The sequence below is a fragment of the Cajanus cajan genome, chromosome 3 (assembly GCF_000230855.2).
Source record: "Cajanus cajan strain Asha chromosome 3, NIPB_CcT2T_4, whole genome shotgun sequence".
NCBI classification, from domain to species: Eukaryota; Viridiplantae; Streptophyta; class Magnoliopsida; order Fabales; family Fabaceae; genus Cajanus; species Cajanus cajan.
The window spans coordinates 8,591,881-8,609,748 of record NC_138519.1 but is presented as its reverse complement, the minus strand read 5'-3'; the positions used below and the strand labels follow the sequence as shown (position 1 = coordinate 8,609,748).

At 39.7% G+C, this 17,868-nt stretch overlaps 1 protein-coding gene across 1 annotated transcript; it reads right to left on the bottom strand.

Moving 5' to 3' along the window:
- Positions 1 to 9,381: 9,381 nt before the first annotated feature.
- On the bottom strand, positions 9,382 to 11,583 carry LOC145956018 (uncharacterized). The gene is made up of 4 exons (XM_083071573.1): positions 11,235 to 11,583; positions 10,534 to 11,117; positions 10,091 to 10,365; positions 9,382 to 10,021 (listed from the first exon to the last, which is right to left on the bottom strand). The coding sequence occupies exons 1-4, from the start codon at positions 11,581 to 11,583 to the stop codon at positions 9,382 to 9,384; spliced, it is 1,848 nt and encodes a 615-aa protein (XP_082927699.1).
- Positions 11,584 to 17,868: the final 6,285 nt, after the last annotated feature.

Sequence of the window (17,868 nt, the reverse complement as noted above, 5' to 3'; positions counted from 1 at the left end):
CTAACATTTCATTAACTCTATATCCAATAATCATAAAATCATGAGAGGGTCATCTCTTCAATCATTTTAATGATAAAAATAATAAAAATTCACCTAATATTAAAATTTAAGGTATCATGAAAATGTAACTTTAATATAAAAATTCTCAAGATATAATATAACAAATCTATCCCTACTTGCTGACAGAGTAATGATTCTCATATTAGCAACAAAAAAAAATGGTTTGTTTTAAATCTTGATTGATAAATATTAGTTTTCCAGTTGTCATATTTGAAACACATTACAATCTAGTTAATTGAATAAATGATGAAAATCAAATGAATTAGAATTAATGAAGTTATTAATAACTAATTTAGGTTATTAAATTCATTATGTTAAATATTAACCTAGTATGTAATAAATTACCTGCATTGTATATAGCTCATTTTTTTTACACTAATATAGCTCATATTATGAATCATACTTTCCTTGATATTTCCATATTATGTTAAGTATATTCTTCAATTGGATTTCATTTTTTTTTTTGGTTAGATATCTCATGTAACCTTTTATCGTGTATTTACATGCCCCAATTTACATATCTCTTATATATATATATATATATATATATATATATATATATATATATATATATATATATATATATATTAATTAGTAGTGTTGAACTTTATTTATTAAAGTCAAGTTATTATATTCCTCAAGTTATTGAGAGTTATGAAATATCTTGACTTTGTTTTAAATCTCACTCTATAATTGATCTTCACTCTAATTATTACAAATATATTTAAATGTTATCTATTTCAAAATTTTATTTTATGATTATGCATTTTGTAATCAATAAATTACTTATATAAACAATAATATTGTTCTTATCGGAGATCGGTCGTAGGGACGATCTGCTGAGTAAGATCGGTGAGTCTCCTTCGCTGGGTACGATTGTTGTTCCAAGGCGGGGGTGGTACCTACAAAAGAGACTCTGATGCTAAAGTTAGTGTTTGTGGATGTATGAGTCTCGTATAAGTAATGCACGTACCTTTGTGTGAATTAGGGTTTCATTAGGCCTTGGGCTTGAGATCAGTTATGATCTACTTGGATGTCAGGCTGGCGTTGCCTGGCGCGTGTCCGAGGTCACTCCGCGCTATGATGCTGAACTCGAGCTCGGCATGGCGGTATGGATAATACACTAGCCCCCCGAGCTCCGAAGACCGAGGGTTGAGGAGCTAAGACCGAGCTTGGCAAGGAACCGTGACCCTTCGGTACGCCTGTCTGTCACACTGCCACGTGTCATAACCGTCACCTTGATCCCATAACTGTAAACACCCAATTTTGTCCCCCTTTTTATTTATTTATTTATTTATTTTTCATTCTTTTTATTATTTTTCATTTTTTATTAATCACATTATACTATTTCTTCTTTTCTCAGGAATAAGGTTAAGATAAATATAAAAATAATAAATGAATCTAGTGTTTCAAAAATACTGAGTTTTAGTATATATATGAAAACAATAAAATAAAATAAAATAAAACAAATAAATATCGAAAAAGTAATAAATAGAAAATCTTTAGAAAATCTTCGAAAATCTTTCTCAACCCATTCCTGTCTAATCAGCCACCAATCTCAGTCTAGCTACTAGCGGACCTATATTGAAGGAATCATATCCCCTACGAATAAAAAAAAATGAAGAAAGAAAAAGGACAAAAATAGAAGAACATTCTACACATTGCAAGGGGGAGGAGCGGGAAAGCTCATCTCTCACAGTATATAAGACTGAACGCATTGTAAGGGAGGGGCTTTTTTTTTGGACAGACAGCATTCACACCTCACGCTTGAAACTAGGCACCTTTCACACACAAAGAGTACCCACCGGAAGATCTGGATCACATACATTAAACTTTGATCTTCCTTGAATCCACCATGGCTCACGCAGTCCCAGAGCTCGAGTTAGCAGCCACTCCTACCTAGCATTGCATCTTCATTCCAGCATTAGTAGTACTTGTGCCTGCCACCAAATCACCCGAACCAGATTTTTTCTTTTAATCAACACCACAAACACGAAACCGCTGCGTAAGCAAAAGAGTTGGTAAGGCACATTTTTTCCATCTTTGCCTCAGGCCCGCAACTTCTATCTTTTATTGCTCACACTTTCGTTTCATTTGTACTGTGAGTATTTCCACTTAATGTGTTGTTATATTATTCGCCTCATCCATGCATAAAGTCGACCTCAGTATCACGTGTCACCAAGACCATGACCTTTTCTTTCTTTCTTGGATATATCACACTTCCATAGGCCACGTAATCCTGGTGCATGTGGTTTTGTTTTTTATCTTGGATAGAATATATGTTCATGCCTTTTATTATTATATTTTTTTGTGCAAAACTAACGAAAGTTAGATTAATATAGGAATGAATCGTAGACTTACCGAATATGAATCAAATAATAACCACGTAATTCCGCATTGAAATAAGGATAAAAAAAATATCAATGAAATCATTTGGAATCAAAGTTCTCATCTAATAATAATAGAATGAAATCAAACTTTTGTGTCTTAATTAAAATAGTTATTAATAATAATATATAATTTCTTTTAATAGTAAAATAAGAGAAACAGTTTGGTTAAACGTAACATTTTTTTACCTCTCAAAATTTTAGAGCACAAGTTGTGACAACTTGATTGTTCTAAAAATTAGAAAAAAATACTTCAAATATTAAACTTAAGTATTTATGATTTAAAATCTAAACAATACTACAATAAGAATTTTCTAGTGGAAAATGGTCAAATAGATGTGACGTCTTTTTGTTCCCTAAATTGCCTAAAAACATATAATTATAATTTGTAATCTCGAGATCTTTTAAATGAAACACATTACGAATTATAAGTTCAATTTAAAAGGAAGTTTTATATTTTATCAATAAAATAATTCAAGTAATATTTGACAAAAAGATTATTTGAATGTGACATTCTCTTAATCTTAGAAGGCAAGGATACAAGTTGTGACAACTTATTATCTTATAACTCTCTTCTAAATCAATTCAAACGTATAATTCTTACCATTAAAAATATCATTATAGAATTTTTGCTAAATATTAAAAAACATTGTAACATAATTTATTACAAAACAATTAATTTTTTTATTTTACCACAAAAATTATAATAATCATGATTAATCAAAGTTAAATAATTAAATAAATTGATTTTGGTGTACACCTTTGTCAATTTTAGGTTGTATGAGCTGAGACAGCCCAAAAGCCCCAAATTAAACTAAAAAGAGGAATTTAATTAAAAAACTATTTCTTTCAAGAACTACGTGACTCTAATTCTTCGTTACATATGGAGATACATAGGACCAGGAAATTATTCCTGTCAAGCCTAAAAATAAAAATAATAATATTATCTCAGTAATAATAATAATAAACAACTTTAACCGCACTTGTTGAATAAAATATATGTGATTATCATCGTTAATTCCTATTAATTTGGGGTGAGATAAATATTTTAAAAGTTATAATAGTTTGCTTGATTAATTAGAGGTAACCGTCTTTACGATGGACGTTGTAAGGTGCTAATACCTTCCTTACACGTAATCGACTCCCGAACTCAAAAATCTGATTTCGTAGACCATTTTTCTTTAATGTTTTTTTTTCAATGTTTTTTCCATATAAATAAACATTGGTGGCGACTCCATATCTCTCAAAAATTTATTTTGTTGTCCCGTGGTGACTGAGGTTGCTACAATAACGCATGGGCGGCGTGTTAATGGGAAGTGACGGTTATGCAATGATGGTCGTGCCCATCATAATGAGGCTCATTAAATGTGTCATCAGTTACGCTCCCCAGCTGGCACGTGTCGTGGCCATTTGAATTTTGGAAAACCCTTTTCTCTCTCTCGTGCCCTTTACCCTTTTCACTTTACTTTTTTTTCGTTCTCTCTTTTCTTTGGCTTCCTGTGCACGCCGATTTCTGCACTTCTGTTTCCACCATCTCCGTTTTCGCTTTCTTTGTCTCCGTCCTCCTCCGTCCCCCTCTCCGGCAACCGAGTTCCCATCCTCTCGTTTATGTTCTTTCGTTTGTCAAAGGAGTACCAGGTACTTCGATTTCTCAATCTTCTCCTTCTTCCCAAATCTTTTCATCTTCTTGATGGCTGGTAACAGTGATGTCGCTCCTTCCGCGCCAGCCAAGGGTAAAGGCAAGGCGAGCGGCAAGGCGGTGGCCACCGCGAAAAGAAAAAGGGGGGGAACTAGCCTAAGGAACCCTTCCTCGTCATCCCTGGCTACGAATAGGTCAAGGGTGATGTCAGGGAATTCCAGAGCGTCTTTAAGTCATTCATGGAGACTAATGCGATGTGGAAATCGCATAGGATATGTGAACCATCCATTTATAAGCTTATTCGGCTTGAACCCTGTCAGCCCGGTGAGCGTGTATATATGGGGGGTACCTCTGACCCTCCCATCTTTTACATGTACTAGTGTTTCTTCAGGGATTTAGGCGTATGCCTTCCCTTTACCCAATTTGAGTGTGATTTTTTAAATTTTATCAACTCGGCTCCTTGCTAGTTGCACCCCAATAGTTGGGGTTTTTTGAGGGCTTTCCAGGTCCTGTGCTCGACCCTAGGGATAAGGGTATCTCTCCCTATTTTTCTTTATTTCTACCAACTGAAACTGGGTGTACCTCCTTATGGTTGGGTTTCTTTGAACGGTAGTAAGGCTGGGGGATTATTTTCTCTCTACTCCCAATCTTACAAAAATTTTAAACAAGAGTTCTTCCAGGTGGCGCTTAGGGAGGTCGACCTGCTAAAAGATTAGGTGTTCCACTTCGGCGGGTTGCCGAGATTCCCTCTTTACTGGCGGAAGGCTTCGGCCAGGTTTAACGGGTCGGCCAACCTGCAATTGACGGCCTCGAATGTTGCTGCCATTAAAGACCTAGAAGCACTTCCTCGTCCCTTGGATTGCAAGCTCGTCTTGTCACTTGCTAACTCGGCGTACAAGGAAAGGGGTCTAGAGAGTGAGTACCTCGTTGTTCTTTGCTATTAGGGTTTGTAAGAGTTTCTTTTACTGATGTACTGAGCTTTTGTTCTTGCAAGCATAATGGGGAGGAGCAAATGGCCCCAGGGCCTGGGCCAAATGCCGCCAAGGCCCGTGTGGCGCTGAGCTTAGAGGTGCCAGGGCCGAACGCCCCTACTGCTGCGCGGGCGGCCTCTGCCCCAACTCCCACCGAGGTTCGCCGAGAGGGGCTGAGCTCCGAGGTCCCAACACCTGCCCCAGCAGCCACTGTGCTGTCATCTCGCCCTTCAAAGGGGGCCCCCAAGAGCATGTACCTCGCCCAACGCTTTGAGAAGGACCGCCCTCTATCACGGTTGGATCACGTGAGCGCCTCCTTTGATATAGACTCATTGTGGAGTGCGGGGGTGACCGCAGAGACCTTCTACCCCAAGGGTTCGCTACGCCCGGCTGATTAGGCTATGTTTGAGAATGTCGAGGCAGTAGAGAGTTTCAATTCTGCCAAGGTCTTCCTGCAGCGGTCGCTTGCCATTGTAGACCACTGGAAGCATAGGTGGGCGAAGCTGCAGGGGGACCTCGAGAGGGCTAAGACCCGAGTCCAGCCTTTGGAGGAGGAGAACAAGACCTTGGGAGCTGCTTTTGACGAGGCCATAACGCAGAACGAGGCCGAGCTTCAAGCCACGAGGAGAGATCTCGTGAGGGTTCAGAAATCTTTGGAGATCGCCTTGAGGGCTAATGAAGGCTACGCCGCTCAAGTTGGCGAGCTTCAGGAGCTTTCCACCTTCTCCCGGAATCGAGTGCGCTCTCTTGAAGATGAGGTCTCGGCGTTGAAGGCCAACCTGGGGGAAGCTGCTGAGAGGCGTCTCTGTGATGAGGTGCTTCTTAGTGGCAAGGAGGAGGAGACCGCCACTTTGAGGGTGGACCTTGACAAAATGATCGCAGTGAAGGCGGAGCTGGAGAGGAAGCTTGCTGAAACTGAGCGAGCTGTCTTGGTCGAGCATAAGAGGGGCTTCGTCAAGGCAGCTCGTCAGGCGAGGTTGCTTGCTCCATGAGTCGACCTCTCTGCTATGCATGTGGAAAAAAAGGTGCGCTTCGGGAGGCTGGTAAGGGAAGACGACCTCCCAGACAGCTCGAGCGATAATGCCTCGGGCTAGGCTGATTCTGTAAGAATTTAGCTTATTTTTCGCACTTTATTTTGGGAACATTTTGTATTTTCCAGACTTGTGTATATAATTTGCTTTGTTCATCTATGGTTTTCATTTCGCGCTTTCAATGGTTCTATTGTGTCCTTTTGTGTTGCGCTCATGTTTTAGGCTTAATTTGTGCCTGTTTTTTTTTGTGGTTTGGAAACACTTTTAAACTTTGGCTTAGTTTAAAGTGATTTGCACCAGTGTTCGAGTTTGACCTCAGCATAGGGTAGGATAATTCGCTCCGAGGTTCGAACTCGACTTCGGGTAAAATAGAGCGATTTATACCAAGTTCGAACTCAACCTGAGCTTGAGATAGAATAATTTGCATCAAGGTTCGAATTCGACCCTGGATGGAATTTTGACCTCAAGGTTCGGATTCGACCTCAACGTAAGATAATTTGTACTGAGGTTCGAACTCGACCTCGGCCTAAGGTAAGATAAATCGTACCAAGGTTCGTACTCGACCTCAGCTTAAGGTAAAATAAATCGTACCAAGGTTCGAACTCGACCTTGGCTAAAGGTAAGATAAATCGTACCGAGTTTCGAACTTGACCTTGGCTTAAGGAAAAATAAATCGTACGAAGGTTCGAACTCGACCTTGGCTTAAGGTAAAATAAATCGTACCAAGGTTCGAACTCGACCTTGGCTTAAGGTAAAATAAAATGTACCAAGGTTCGAACTCGACCTTGGCTTAAGGTAAAATAAATCGTACCACGGTTCAAACTCAACGTTGGCTTAAGGTAAAATAAATCGTACCAAGGTTCGAACTCGACCTTGGCTTAGAGTAGAATGAATCGTGCCAAGGTTCGAACTCGACCTCGGCTTAGAGTAAAATGAATCGTACCAAGGTTCGAACTCGACCTCGGCTTAGCACAAAGCATCTTATGGTAAAATGATGTAGAGTTAAGAAACTATGAATAGAAAAAGAATGAGTCATTTTATTAATGTTGTGGGTGTGCCTCGTTAAAAACCTTCTCAGCCAAAACCTATTTTTCTATTTTTTTGGACAAAAGACTAAGGCAGAAAAAGAGTGCACAGCTCATTCGTACAATTTCAACTAAAGTAGAACTTGAGATGCGTGGCATTCCAAGTTCTTGGGATGACTTTGCCGTTGAGCTCTTCTAGACGGTACGCCCCATTTTCTAAGTTTTCTGTGACTCGGAATGGGCCATCCCAGTTAGGTGCTAGCTTCCCTTCTGACGAATCTCTGCGGGCGTCTCCTAATAGTCGCCAGACCAAGTCGCCAGCCCTGAATGACCGAGGTCAGACTCGCGTGTTGTACCTCCTGGAGGCTCGAAGCTTGCAGGCCTCTTCATGAATCCGAGCTTCGTCTCTGAGCTCATCAATCAGGTTAAGGTCGCTTGCTATTTCCTGAGCATTCTGCTTGTTGTCGAAAACTTGGCATCGATGAGACGCCTCTCCGATTTCCAGGCCTCTCCGATTTCCACTAGATCATGGCGTCAGCTCCATAAGTTAGCTTGTAAGGCATTTCCTGCGTCGTTGATTGGGGGGGTGCAATGGTACGCCCAGAGGATGTTGGGGAGCTCGTCGGCCCAGCGTCCTTTGGCGCTTCCCAGCCGCTTCTTGAGTTCTCGGAGGATCACTTTTTTTGCAGCTTCGGCCTGGCCATTGGTTTGGGGGTGCTCCACCGAGGTCGGGAGGTGTTTGACACCGAGCTTGCGGAGGAAGTCTTCGAAGCTCTACGCGATGAACTGTCGGCCATTATCGGTAACAAGTGAATGTGGGATGCCAAACCTACATACGATGCTCTTCCAGGTGAACTTTTGTACGTTCTCAGTGGTGATCTTGGCGAGTGGGCATGCCTCAATCCACTTGGTGAAGTAGTCGATTGCCACTAGGAGGAATTTGAACTGACCCTTTGCGGGGGGAAATGGTCCGAGGATGTCCATTCCCCACTGGGAAAAAGGCCACGATGACATCATCTGGTGAAGAGCTGCGGGCGGTTGTCGATATGTATTGCCGAACTGCTGGCATTTCTTGCATCTTTGTACGTAGGTTTGGCAGTCCGACTTCAATGTGAGCCAATAGTATCCAGCTCGGAGTACCCTAGTCGCCATTGAGCGTGCTCCGGAGTGTATACCGCATATCCCTCGATGTATCTCCTCGATGACATACGTAGCTTGCGGCTCGGTTAGGCATTTGAGCAATGGGGCGGAGATGCCGCGTTTGAACAGTTCATCTCCGACAATGACGAACTTAGCTGACCTTACCCTTATCTTCCAAGCTTCATCTTTGTCCTCGGGCAAAGTTCCCTCCTTTAAGTAATTCCAAATACCTGTCATCCATCCGTGGTCTCTACTGTTACTGGTGTTGACGACCTTGTCGTCTAAGCTAGGTGAATGCAGGGTCTCCTGGATGATGGTTCGATGTTGTCCAGGGCATTTGGTACTGGTGAGCTTTGACAGGAGGTCAGCTCTGGCATTTTTTTCTCGTGGTACATGATGTATGGTGAACTCGTCGAAGGACGAGATCTTCTGTGATGCTACATGGAAGTACCTTTGTAGAAGGGTGTCTTTGGTCTGGTATGCCCCGCTGAGCTGTTCTACCATGAGCTTTGAGTTGTTGTTGCAACTCACTCTCTGCGCTCTAAGGTCGTGAGCCAACCTTAGCCCTGCGAGAAGCGCTTCGTATTCCGCTTGGTTGTTTCTCACTTTGAAGCTAAACTTGAGGGATTGCTCCAAGGTGACCCGATTTGGTCCTTCCAAAATAATACCTGCACCACCACCTTTAGAATTGGAGGACCCGTCAACATGTAAAGTCCATACCTGTTGTTCGTCAGCTGATGTTGGACTCAGTTCGGCCACAAAATCTACCAAGCATTGGGCTTTGAGGGGGCCGCGACTTTCATACTTGATACCGAATTTGGACAGTTCTACTGACCAAGCTATCATCCGTCCAGCGAGCTCCAGCTTCCTTAGGATTTTCCTAATCGGGTAGTTAGTTTTGACGACCACCTGGTGACTCTAAAAGTAGGGTCAGAGATGTCGACCTGCGGTGACAAGCACCAGCGCGAGCTTCTCAATCATTTGATACTGCCTCTCCGTGTCTTGAAGGACTCGGCTGATGAAGTAGATCGGCATTTGCACCTTCTAGTTCTCTTGGACTATGACCGCGCTGATTGTGCTTTTTGCCACGGCCAAGTAGAGGAGGAGGTCGGCGCGATGATCCGGCCTCTAGAGGACTGGTGGAGTTGTGAGGAAGACTTTGAAGCTCTTGAAAGCTTCTTCACATTGGTTCGTCCACTCGAAGTTCTTTGGCTTTCGCAGTAGGGTGAAGATGGGCCATGCCTTCTCCGCTAACGTGGGGATAAAACAGGAGAGGGAAACTAACCTTCCCGCCAGGTGTTGGACTTCTTTCACAGTCTGAGGGCTTTGCATCTGGATTATGACTTTGCACTTCTCCGGGTTGGCCTCAATCCCCCTGCTAGTGATCATGAAACCAAGGAATTTACCTCCCTGGATGCCGAAGACGCACTTCTCTGGGTTGAGGCGCATGTTGTGTTTTCTGATCTGGCTGAATACCTCGGCCAGGTCGGCAGCATGACCTTCGGCCGAAGTGGTTTTGACCACCATGTCGTCGACGTAAACCTCCATGTTCCGCCCAATCTGTTGGTGGAAAATATTGTCCATCAGCCGCTGGTTAGTGGCCCTTGCATTTTTAAGACCGAATGGCATCACTTGGTAGCAAAAGTTGGCGTAGTCGGTGATGAATGACGTGTGCACCTCGTCTGGTGGGTACATCATGATCTGGTTGTATCCGGAGTAAGCATCGAGAAAGTTGAGGAAGGTGTGCCCGGATGCTCCATTGACCAGTCTGTCAATGCTCGGTAAGGGATACGAGTCCTTGGGGCATGCTTTGTTCAGATCGGTGTAGTCGACGCACATGCGCCACTTCCCCGAGCTCTTCTTCACTAGTACCACATTTGCCAGCCACGTGGTGTATCTGACCTCGCGGATGAAGCCCGCGTTCAGTAGCTTTTGCGTCTCGGTGATGATGGCCTCTCGCCTCTTTTCGCCGACCTTCCTCTTCCTCTGAGCCACTGGTTTAGCCTCCTTGTGAATTGCCAGCCTGTGACAGATAAAGTTAGCATCTATACCTGGCATGTCGGCGCTGGACCATGCAAAGAGGTCGGCGTTCTTGGAGATTTCGGCTTCAAGCTATTGCCGTAACTCCAGGATTAACTGCCTGCTTATTTTAGTGCACTATCCAGGGACTCGGTCGTTCCTCATGGGAGTTCGACCTCGGATCTAGGTCAGCGATGTCCACGTGGGCGATATGAGTCACTATAGGGGGTCACTTTTGCGGCGCTCCTCGGATGGTGAGACCTTCAAACTTTTGGCGTAACATTGCCGAGCTGTCTTCTGGTTCGCCTTGACAGAGATGACCTTACCACCACTCCCTGGGAATTTCATGGTGAGGTGCGGGGTAGACACCACTGCCCCGAGTTGGTTCAACGTCGGCCTTCCAATGATTATGTTGTAAGACGTGTTGGCTTCCACGAGGAGGTATCGGACCATGATTCGCCTTGAGTCGGGAGAAGTTCCGAAGGTCGTCAGCAGGTCTACATACCCTCGAGTGTGAACTCGTTCCCCTGCAAAACCGAATCGGGGTTCTGTGTGAGGTTGGATGAGGGAGTAAGGGATGTCTAACCTGAGAAACGTCGGCCAGTATAGAACGTCAACCGAGCTGCCTTGATTGATCAGCGTCTTGTGAACCTCCCAGTTGGCGATCTCCACGACGATGACCATTGGATCATCCTGGTTGGGGCAGACGCTAGTGTAGTCGTCGTCGATGTAGGTTATTGGTGGTGTGCTTTGGTGCGGGGCTGAGGTAGCGGAATGAACATTGTTAATATTGCGCAAGTGTCGTTTTCGCGTCGAGCTGCTAGAGCCTCCCCCTGCAAAGCCACCTACAATTGTGTTGATAACTCCCCTCAAGGAGGCTGACCCTGTTTCTTGGCTTACCTCGGCCTGTACCGCGCCACCAGTGTTTTGTTAGGATCCGGATGGTTGGTCTGCGCAAGTGCCTGAACCGCGACCTCGCCCCCGTCCTCGTCCATTGTAGCCTCCTCGGTGGCCTTGCTGCCGTTGGACGTATTGTCCGAGGTGTCCCGCCTGGACGAGCTCCTCTATACGATCCTTGAGTGTACGACATTCCTCGGTTGTGTGACCATGATTCCTGTGGTACCGACAGTACTTGGATTTGTCCGCACTGTTGGGGCTGTGTCCGGGTGGTGGCAGGGTGAGCAGATTGTTGTTGCTGGCCTCCTCCAGGATGTGTACTCGGGGCGCATTCAGGGGGGTGTAAAAGTCGTACCTCCCCCCTTTGTTTGCCCTAGCAGCCTTCTTGAATTGGTTGTCATTGGTAACCTTCATCTTGTCTTTGTGATCGTGGTCCTACTTTACTTGTGATTTTCCACGAACCTGGTCACGAAAAGCAGAGTGCTCTTCCATCTGTATGTACCCTGCAGCTCGGGCATGGAGTTCATCCATATCAACGGGAGCTTGTCGATACAGGCTGTCCACGAAAGGTTCAGGCTTGAGCGCCATGAGCATGGCGTGTAGGGCGACCTCGGGGTGCAAATTTCGAATCTTGACCGAGATGCTGGCGAAGCGCGCCATGAACGCCCTCAGTGATTCGTCGTCGCCCTGCCTGAGACTGGCCAAGGCAGCTGATGTGACATGGTGAGGCTGACTCGTGACATACTGCGCCGTGAATCGCCTTACCAGAGTGTCGAAGTTGTCAATCGACTCAGCCGGTATTTGGGTGTACCAATTGAGTGCATCTCCCTTGAGCGAGGTCAGAAAAACCCTACACAGAATAGCATCTTCGTTAGTGTAAAGGTTTACCTGCGTAATGTATAGGTCGATGTGCTCGTCCAGATCCGTCATGTTGTAGTAGCGGTCGATGTGGAGGGGCTTCCAGCCAAAAGGCAGAGGCGTCTCCATGATGCCGTCTACAAAAGGATGGCGACGAATGCTCGCCCGATTTCCAAGAGCTTGGGCAGGAGCATTGCTGACTTCATGGGCCGACCTATTCGTTGGTGCGTGCGACCGATGTGTGGCAGGCCTGGGAGTCGGTGCCCTAGGTGTAGTCGACGGTTGAGAAATTGAGTGCCCCTTTTCCTCGTGTTGGTTACTCGGCTGAGGGGGTTGATCAGGAGGGCGCCGAGGAATCTGGGCACGAATACGCTCATTCTCGACGCGTAGCACTGCTAGGTCAATCTCGTTCACGGTGTGCAGCGTTGCCAAGTCAGTTTCGTGCTTGGCACGAATACTTTGCAAGTCGATGGCGTGCTGCTGCCGCATCTGTTTGACCTGCTCGATCAGTCTTCTCAATGCTGCCTCGTTGTCCATGTTTGTCGGGCAATCTACGTTGTCTGTTGCTCGTCTACTTTGGCTTCGGGTGAAAACCATAAGCGTGGCCGATAAGAGCTGTCTTGATCGGCTCCTCAGTGGCACCAAATGTTCTTACCGGAGATCAGTCGTAGGGACGATCTGCTGAGTAAGATCGGTGGGCCCCTCCTTCGCTGGGTACGATTGCTATTTCAAGGCGGGGGTGATACCTGTAAAAGAGATTTCGATGCTAAAGTTAATATTTGTGGATGTATGAGTCTCGTATAAGTAATGCACATATCTTTGTATGAATTAGGGTTTCATTGGACCTTGGGCCTGAGATCAGTTATGATCTACTTGGATGTCGGGCTGGCGCTGCCTGACACGTTTCCGAAATCACTCCGCGCTGTGATGCCGAGCTCGAGCTCGGCATGGCGGTACGGATGGTAGAAATATTATTAATGCAAATCATCTTAATAAATTTAAAATATGTGTAATAACATCAGTGTTATGTCTCTTCATCAGCCTAACGAAAACACGGGTACCATACTGGTATGCATTAAATATTTTCAGTACCTTGCTATTTTGCTTTCAAACATGGTTGGTTCAAAATTTAACACGACGAATTGAAGTTTTTATTTTGTTTAATTAATAAGATGGGCTTTTAATTCATGATGTGCTTTTGTGCTGCAGGCACTGAACTAGTGCTGAAAATTTCAATAGAGTAACTTTCAATTCCCCTCTACACTAATTATTTTTTCTCCTTTGTTTTTGTTGTTTATGAATTGTTCTTCAACATTTCCTCACTTATAATAGGTTTTTCATGAAACAAAAGTGTCACCAAACTTCATAAAGCAACATTTCTGATTATGACTCAGCTAGCTAGGCATGTTGTGCGGCATGAAAAATTATTCCATCAACTAAAATAGTGTATATAAATAAAAAAAGTATAAGATTTAATTAGATCTAACATAAAATTAATAACTTTTATTGACCTGACAGGGAATACGAAAAAAAAGTTAAAATTAAAATATGTTTCTAATTATTATTAAATGAAAAATGATTCTAGTCTTTATAAAAATTTATTTATTTTTTCTTTTAAAATTAAAAAAATGATTAAAATGAATTTAAGATAGTGTATATATATAAGTACATGTAAGATTATTTTGTAAGATTGAGTTATGTCAAATATAATATGCATTGCAAGGGATATGTAAAAAATTTAAAGTTTAAATATATTTTAATTTTATAAAATAAAAAAATGATTTTAGTCTTTATAAATATTTATTTATTTTTTCGTTTAAAGTTAAAAATTAATGCTTTGCTCTCTACTATTATACAATAGCAATTATTAAATGAATATTTTATGTATTATCCATATGTATTTACAGTATTATAATAGTATGTGTCACCTTTAATTTTTTTTCCAAAAATGTTTAAAATAAATTTTACTTTTCTAACTTAAAATGAATATTAGAAACTAAAATTTTCAATTTTAGATATTGAAGAGAAAAAAAATAAATATTTTTACAAATACTATAACTAAAATTTACTTCTTTTATACAAATTAAAAAAAATTATTTCAAATTTAGAGGATGAAAAATTAAAAATTAAAAAATATTTTACAATAACAAAAATCAAAATATGTTTATTTTATAATGATTAAAACACATTTAAGCCAAAATTTAAATATCATTTGACTCTTAAGATATATATATTATTTGAGTTTTGCCAAATTAGGGCCAAATTGTTAGTTAGTTTTTGTTTTAAAAAAGATAATTTTTTTAATTAATTATTTTTACAAGTTTTCATATTTCTATTTTAATTCTTCAAACAATATAAAATGACTTTGTTAAAATCTTAAGCTTTAAAGCAAAAGCTATTTTGAATAACCCTATTTTTTAAAAAACTAGCTTTTTAAAGTGATTTTTATGATTAAACAAACATAAATTTAGCTTCATTTAATTTTAATATGCAGCAAACTGATCTAAGTTCTAATCCTCTAATCCTTTATAGACTTAAACGTTGAAAACACGAACAAGCGAACCTTTAGAACTTGGAACAACACTGTCCTGAAATTAATACTTATTTACGTAAAATGCACAAGTCTCGGGTACAACTTGGTGCAAAATCATGACACTAAACTAGTAAAACAATTCATAACCTAGGAATTAGAGTAATAAAGAAGGAGAAGATTGGTCTCGTGAAAGAGAAGAAGAGAACTTTGCACACATATAAAAATATATATAAGATTGATACTTAATAAATTCTTAGAACAAATTGATATATACGATTTATTTTCATTTACAAAAAATGAACTAAACAATGTAGGACATAACTTTTGGAAATACCCTAAAATTAATGTACCACACACGCATCCTCAACACTTGATTCCAAAGGAGTATAGGACGGTGAGACATATATGTCGGGCACCCTCGTACCCTGAGCACAACCATCATCACTTCTATTGAATGAATTCACTTTTAATGTAGGATTTTGATTAGTTTCGTTATAGGTTGAATTCGGGCCCATTGAATTTATATGCCAAGAATTTAGTTACGGGGCATTGATTTGGGGCTCTGATTATGGAAACTGTGTCGTGGGACCAGTATCAAATATATATCTCTTGATGAATGTCATATTAGAAAAAAAAATATTATATTAATTTTTTAATGTAATATTATTAATCTCTTTTTTATTTATGTCCCTATAATATTATGTAGAAAATAATTTTTATATTACATTATTTTTAGTAAAAAAATTAATTATAAGATTAATTTTATAAAATTATTATTCTTTTTTATATATTTATTAACTTTTTATATTTATAAAATAATCTAAAATGACACTTATTATAATATGAAAAGAATATATAATATAAGTGTTTAAATTAAAGGTCAGCAAAATAATTTAAATTCTAAATTTGATTGAGAAAAGAAAAATTGAATGCAAGTTTTGTATTTTTAACAATCTCTAGACCAACCTGAAATTTTGACAATTTCAAACACGATTGCGTGTTCAAGATGTTGTCAAACGGAACCGTATCCCAGCTCTTATTAATAAATCAACTTATCTTATTTCATGGACCATCGATGTCCCAAAAATATTTGGGACCATTGAAGCAAATGCCCCTTACATAACGTAAAAATTCAAAAGTTCCCTCTCTATGATACTTATTTTTAGACATGATCCTTGTATTATCACGTTTATTTAGCCAAAGTTATACTCTTACTAAGCAAGGCATGCTGCAACTGGTGCTAATTAATTGTACTAAACCAATAAATGTCTCAGTTATTGTGGTTAAAGAAGCTTTAGCTTTAATCTTAAGAATAATACCTACTCACTCGGTTATGCATGTATAGTGAGATTTGAAAATGACAAGGATTTCCAATTTGGCCACATCTGCAATTAATTCATAATTATAAACTAGTCGTAATCTTGAAATCATAGTGTGGGAAGAAGCTCTCTGCTTTCTACTTTCTTCAATAAACTTATCATATTAGGAAATTTCCATTATGAAGCTTATGTTTTCTTTGTTTTTGTTTCCCCAATGACTCGTTTTATATCTGCAAATAAGAGGCTTGTATTAATGACTTATATCCAACCTTTTTATATTATGTTCCTATGGCAAACAAGTACTATCAATGAGAATCTTTTTTTTCTTTTTTTTTTTTATCCGAATGGTTAGCCTTGATAACTTCCTTTTTCTTAATTAGTCTTTTGATTGATATTTCCACAAAATTAGATGTGAGATTAACCTGTTACTCTGAGTAATGGTTAATTAAAACAATTATCAAAGTAGTAATTTTAGTGTCTGAGTTGCAAGTAAAGTTCCTCCCAAGTCAAGTTCTAGCTACTATGATTTATTATTATTGTGTGTTTGGTTTGTCGTGTTCACACATTTTAAAGCTGCAAACGGAGAAGTAACAAATACACCTTAAATTTTTGTTATTTAAATTTCAAATATGTATATAGTCTCTCACTTTATCCTTTAGCAGTTTAAGGGAATTTTTGCCCTTTAACAAGAATAAAACACGTGCCTACTGAATGATTCTCAGAGAAGCTATATTTTAGCACATAATTTAATTGTTGAACCCCTTGCAAACTATAAAGCTAATTTTTCTAACAGGTTTTCATTTTATAGATTTCTTCTGTGTCGTGCATGCTTAGTATGGTTTCAATAATAATAAATATTTTATGTCCGGTTCAGTTCAGGTGTAAACAGTATAAATTATACAGACTTCTTCAGTAAAATAAGGGTAACAAACAATAATTATAATAGTAATCATACACATATATACATCATCTAATTTATTTTCCATCTTATTTCCAATTCATCTTTTTCTTATCTCTTTTTTCTTTTTCACTTTCTATCTAAAACGAGTACGTAAATTAATTAGTACAAAATTGTATCTAAAAACAAGGACATAAATGAATTGGTACAAAAATGTTTTAACTTAGGGGAGTGTATTGGTTTAGGATTTCGTAGAATTTTAAAAGACTTTTTTTGAGTAAAAAAGTCTATTGGTATTCAATCAGGATTTTATGTCACTTAAAAACAATCCAGTGATATTCAATCTGGATTTTCAAGATTTTTTAAAGAGTCCATTAAAATCCACTAGTATTCATTTGAGATTTTTTACAACTTAAAAACAATTCATTGGTATTCAAAAATATAAGGATTTTAAAGGATTGTTGTGTGAGAGGGATTTTGAAGGACTTTCTAGTGTTATCTATAAATACCAGATTCATAAAACAATCCCATCCAAACCCATCGGATTTTGAAGGATTGTTTGAAGTGATTTTTCAAGTGTTTCAAGAAATTTCAAGTGAGTTTTTCATTTCTTTTTCTATGCTCCTGTCTTCTCCATTTTTTCTCTACTAATAATACTACATTATTGTTCATTGCTCATATATAATATTATAGTACTGTTCTCATCCCATTCCCCTATTTTGTGAAACTCTGATATGTAAATGATAGTGTCATTGACTTGCTCTATTTTTCTGTTCGTTCTCTTTAATTGACTTGCTTTATTTATTCTATGTAGTTAAATTTTTTCCTTTATATAACACAAAAAATGCTTGAAATTTCAAATTTTAAGTGGTAATTTTTTTTATAACATACGTCAAGAAAAGAAAAAGGTGAAAGATGAAATTGATATTATAATCTCTACAATATATATATATATATATATATATATATATAAGATGAATTTGTTAGGGTTTCTGTGAGTAGAATGAGATGAAAATGGATCTTAGTTGGGGGAAGAACCTCTCAACATAAAAACTGCGAACTCTCTCCTTCCCTTGAATTTGTTACTCTTA

Bases quoted from the DNA above. Each gene is read 5' to 3' on its own strand.
- LOC145956018 (XM_083071573.1), bottom strand. From the start codon at position 11,583: ATGAAGGTTACCAATGACAACCAATTCAAGAAGGCTGCTAGGGCAAAC. The intron at 11,118-11,234 runs GCACTTGCGCAG...ACACAATTGTAG, and splicing joins GGGGCGAGGTCGCGGTTCAG to GTGGCTTTGCAGGGGGAGGC. The intron at 10,022-10,090 runs GTGCGTCGACTA...GAGCATTGACAG, and splicing joins AGCTCGGGGAAGTGGCGCAT to ACTGGTCAATGGAGCATCCG.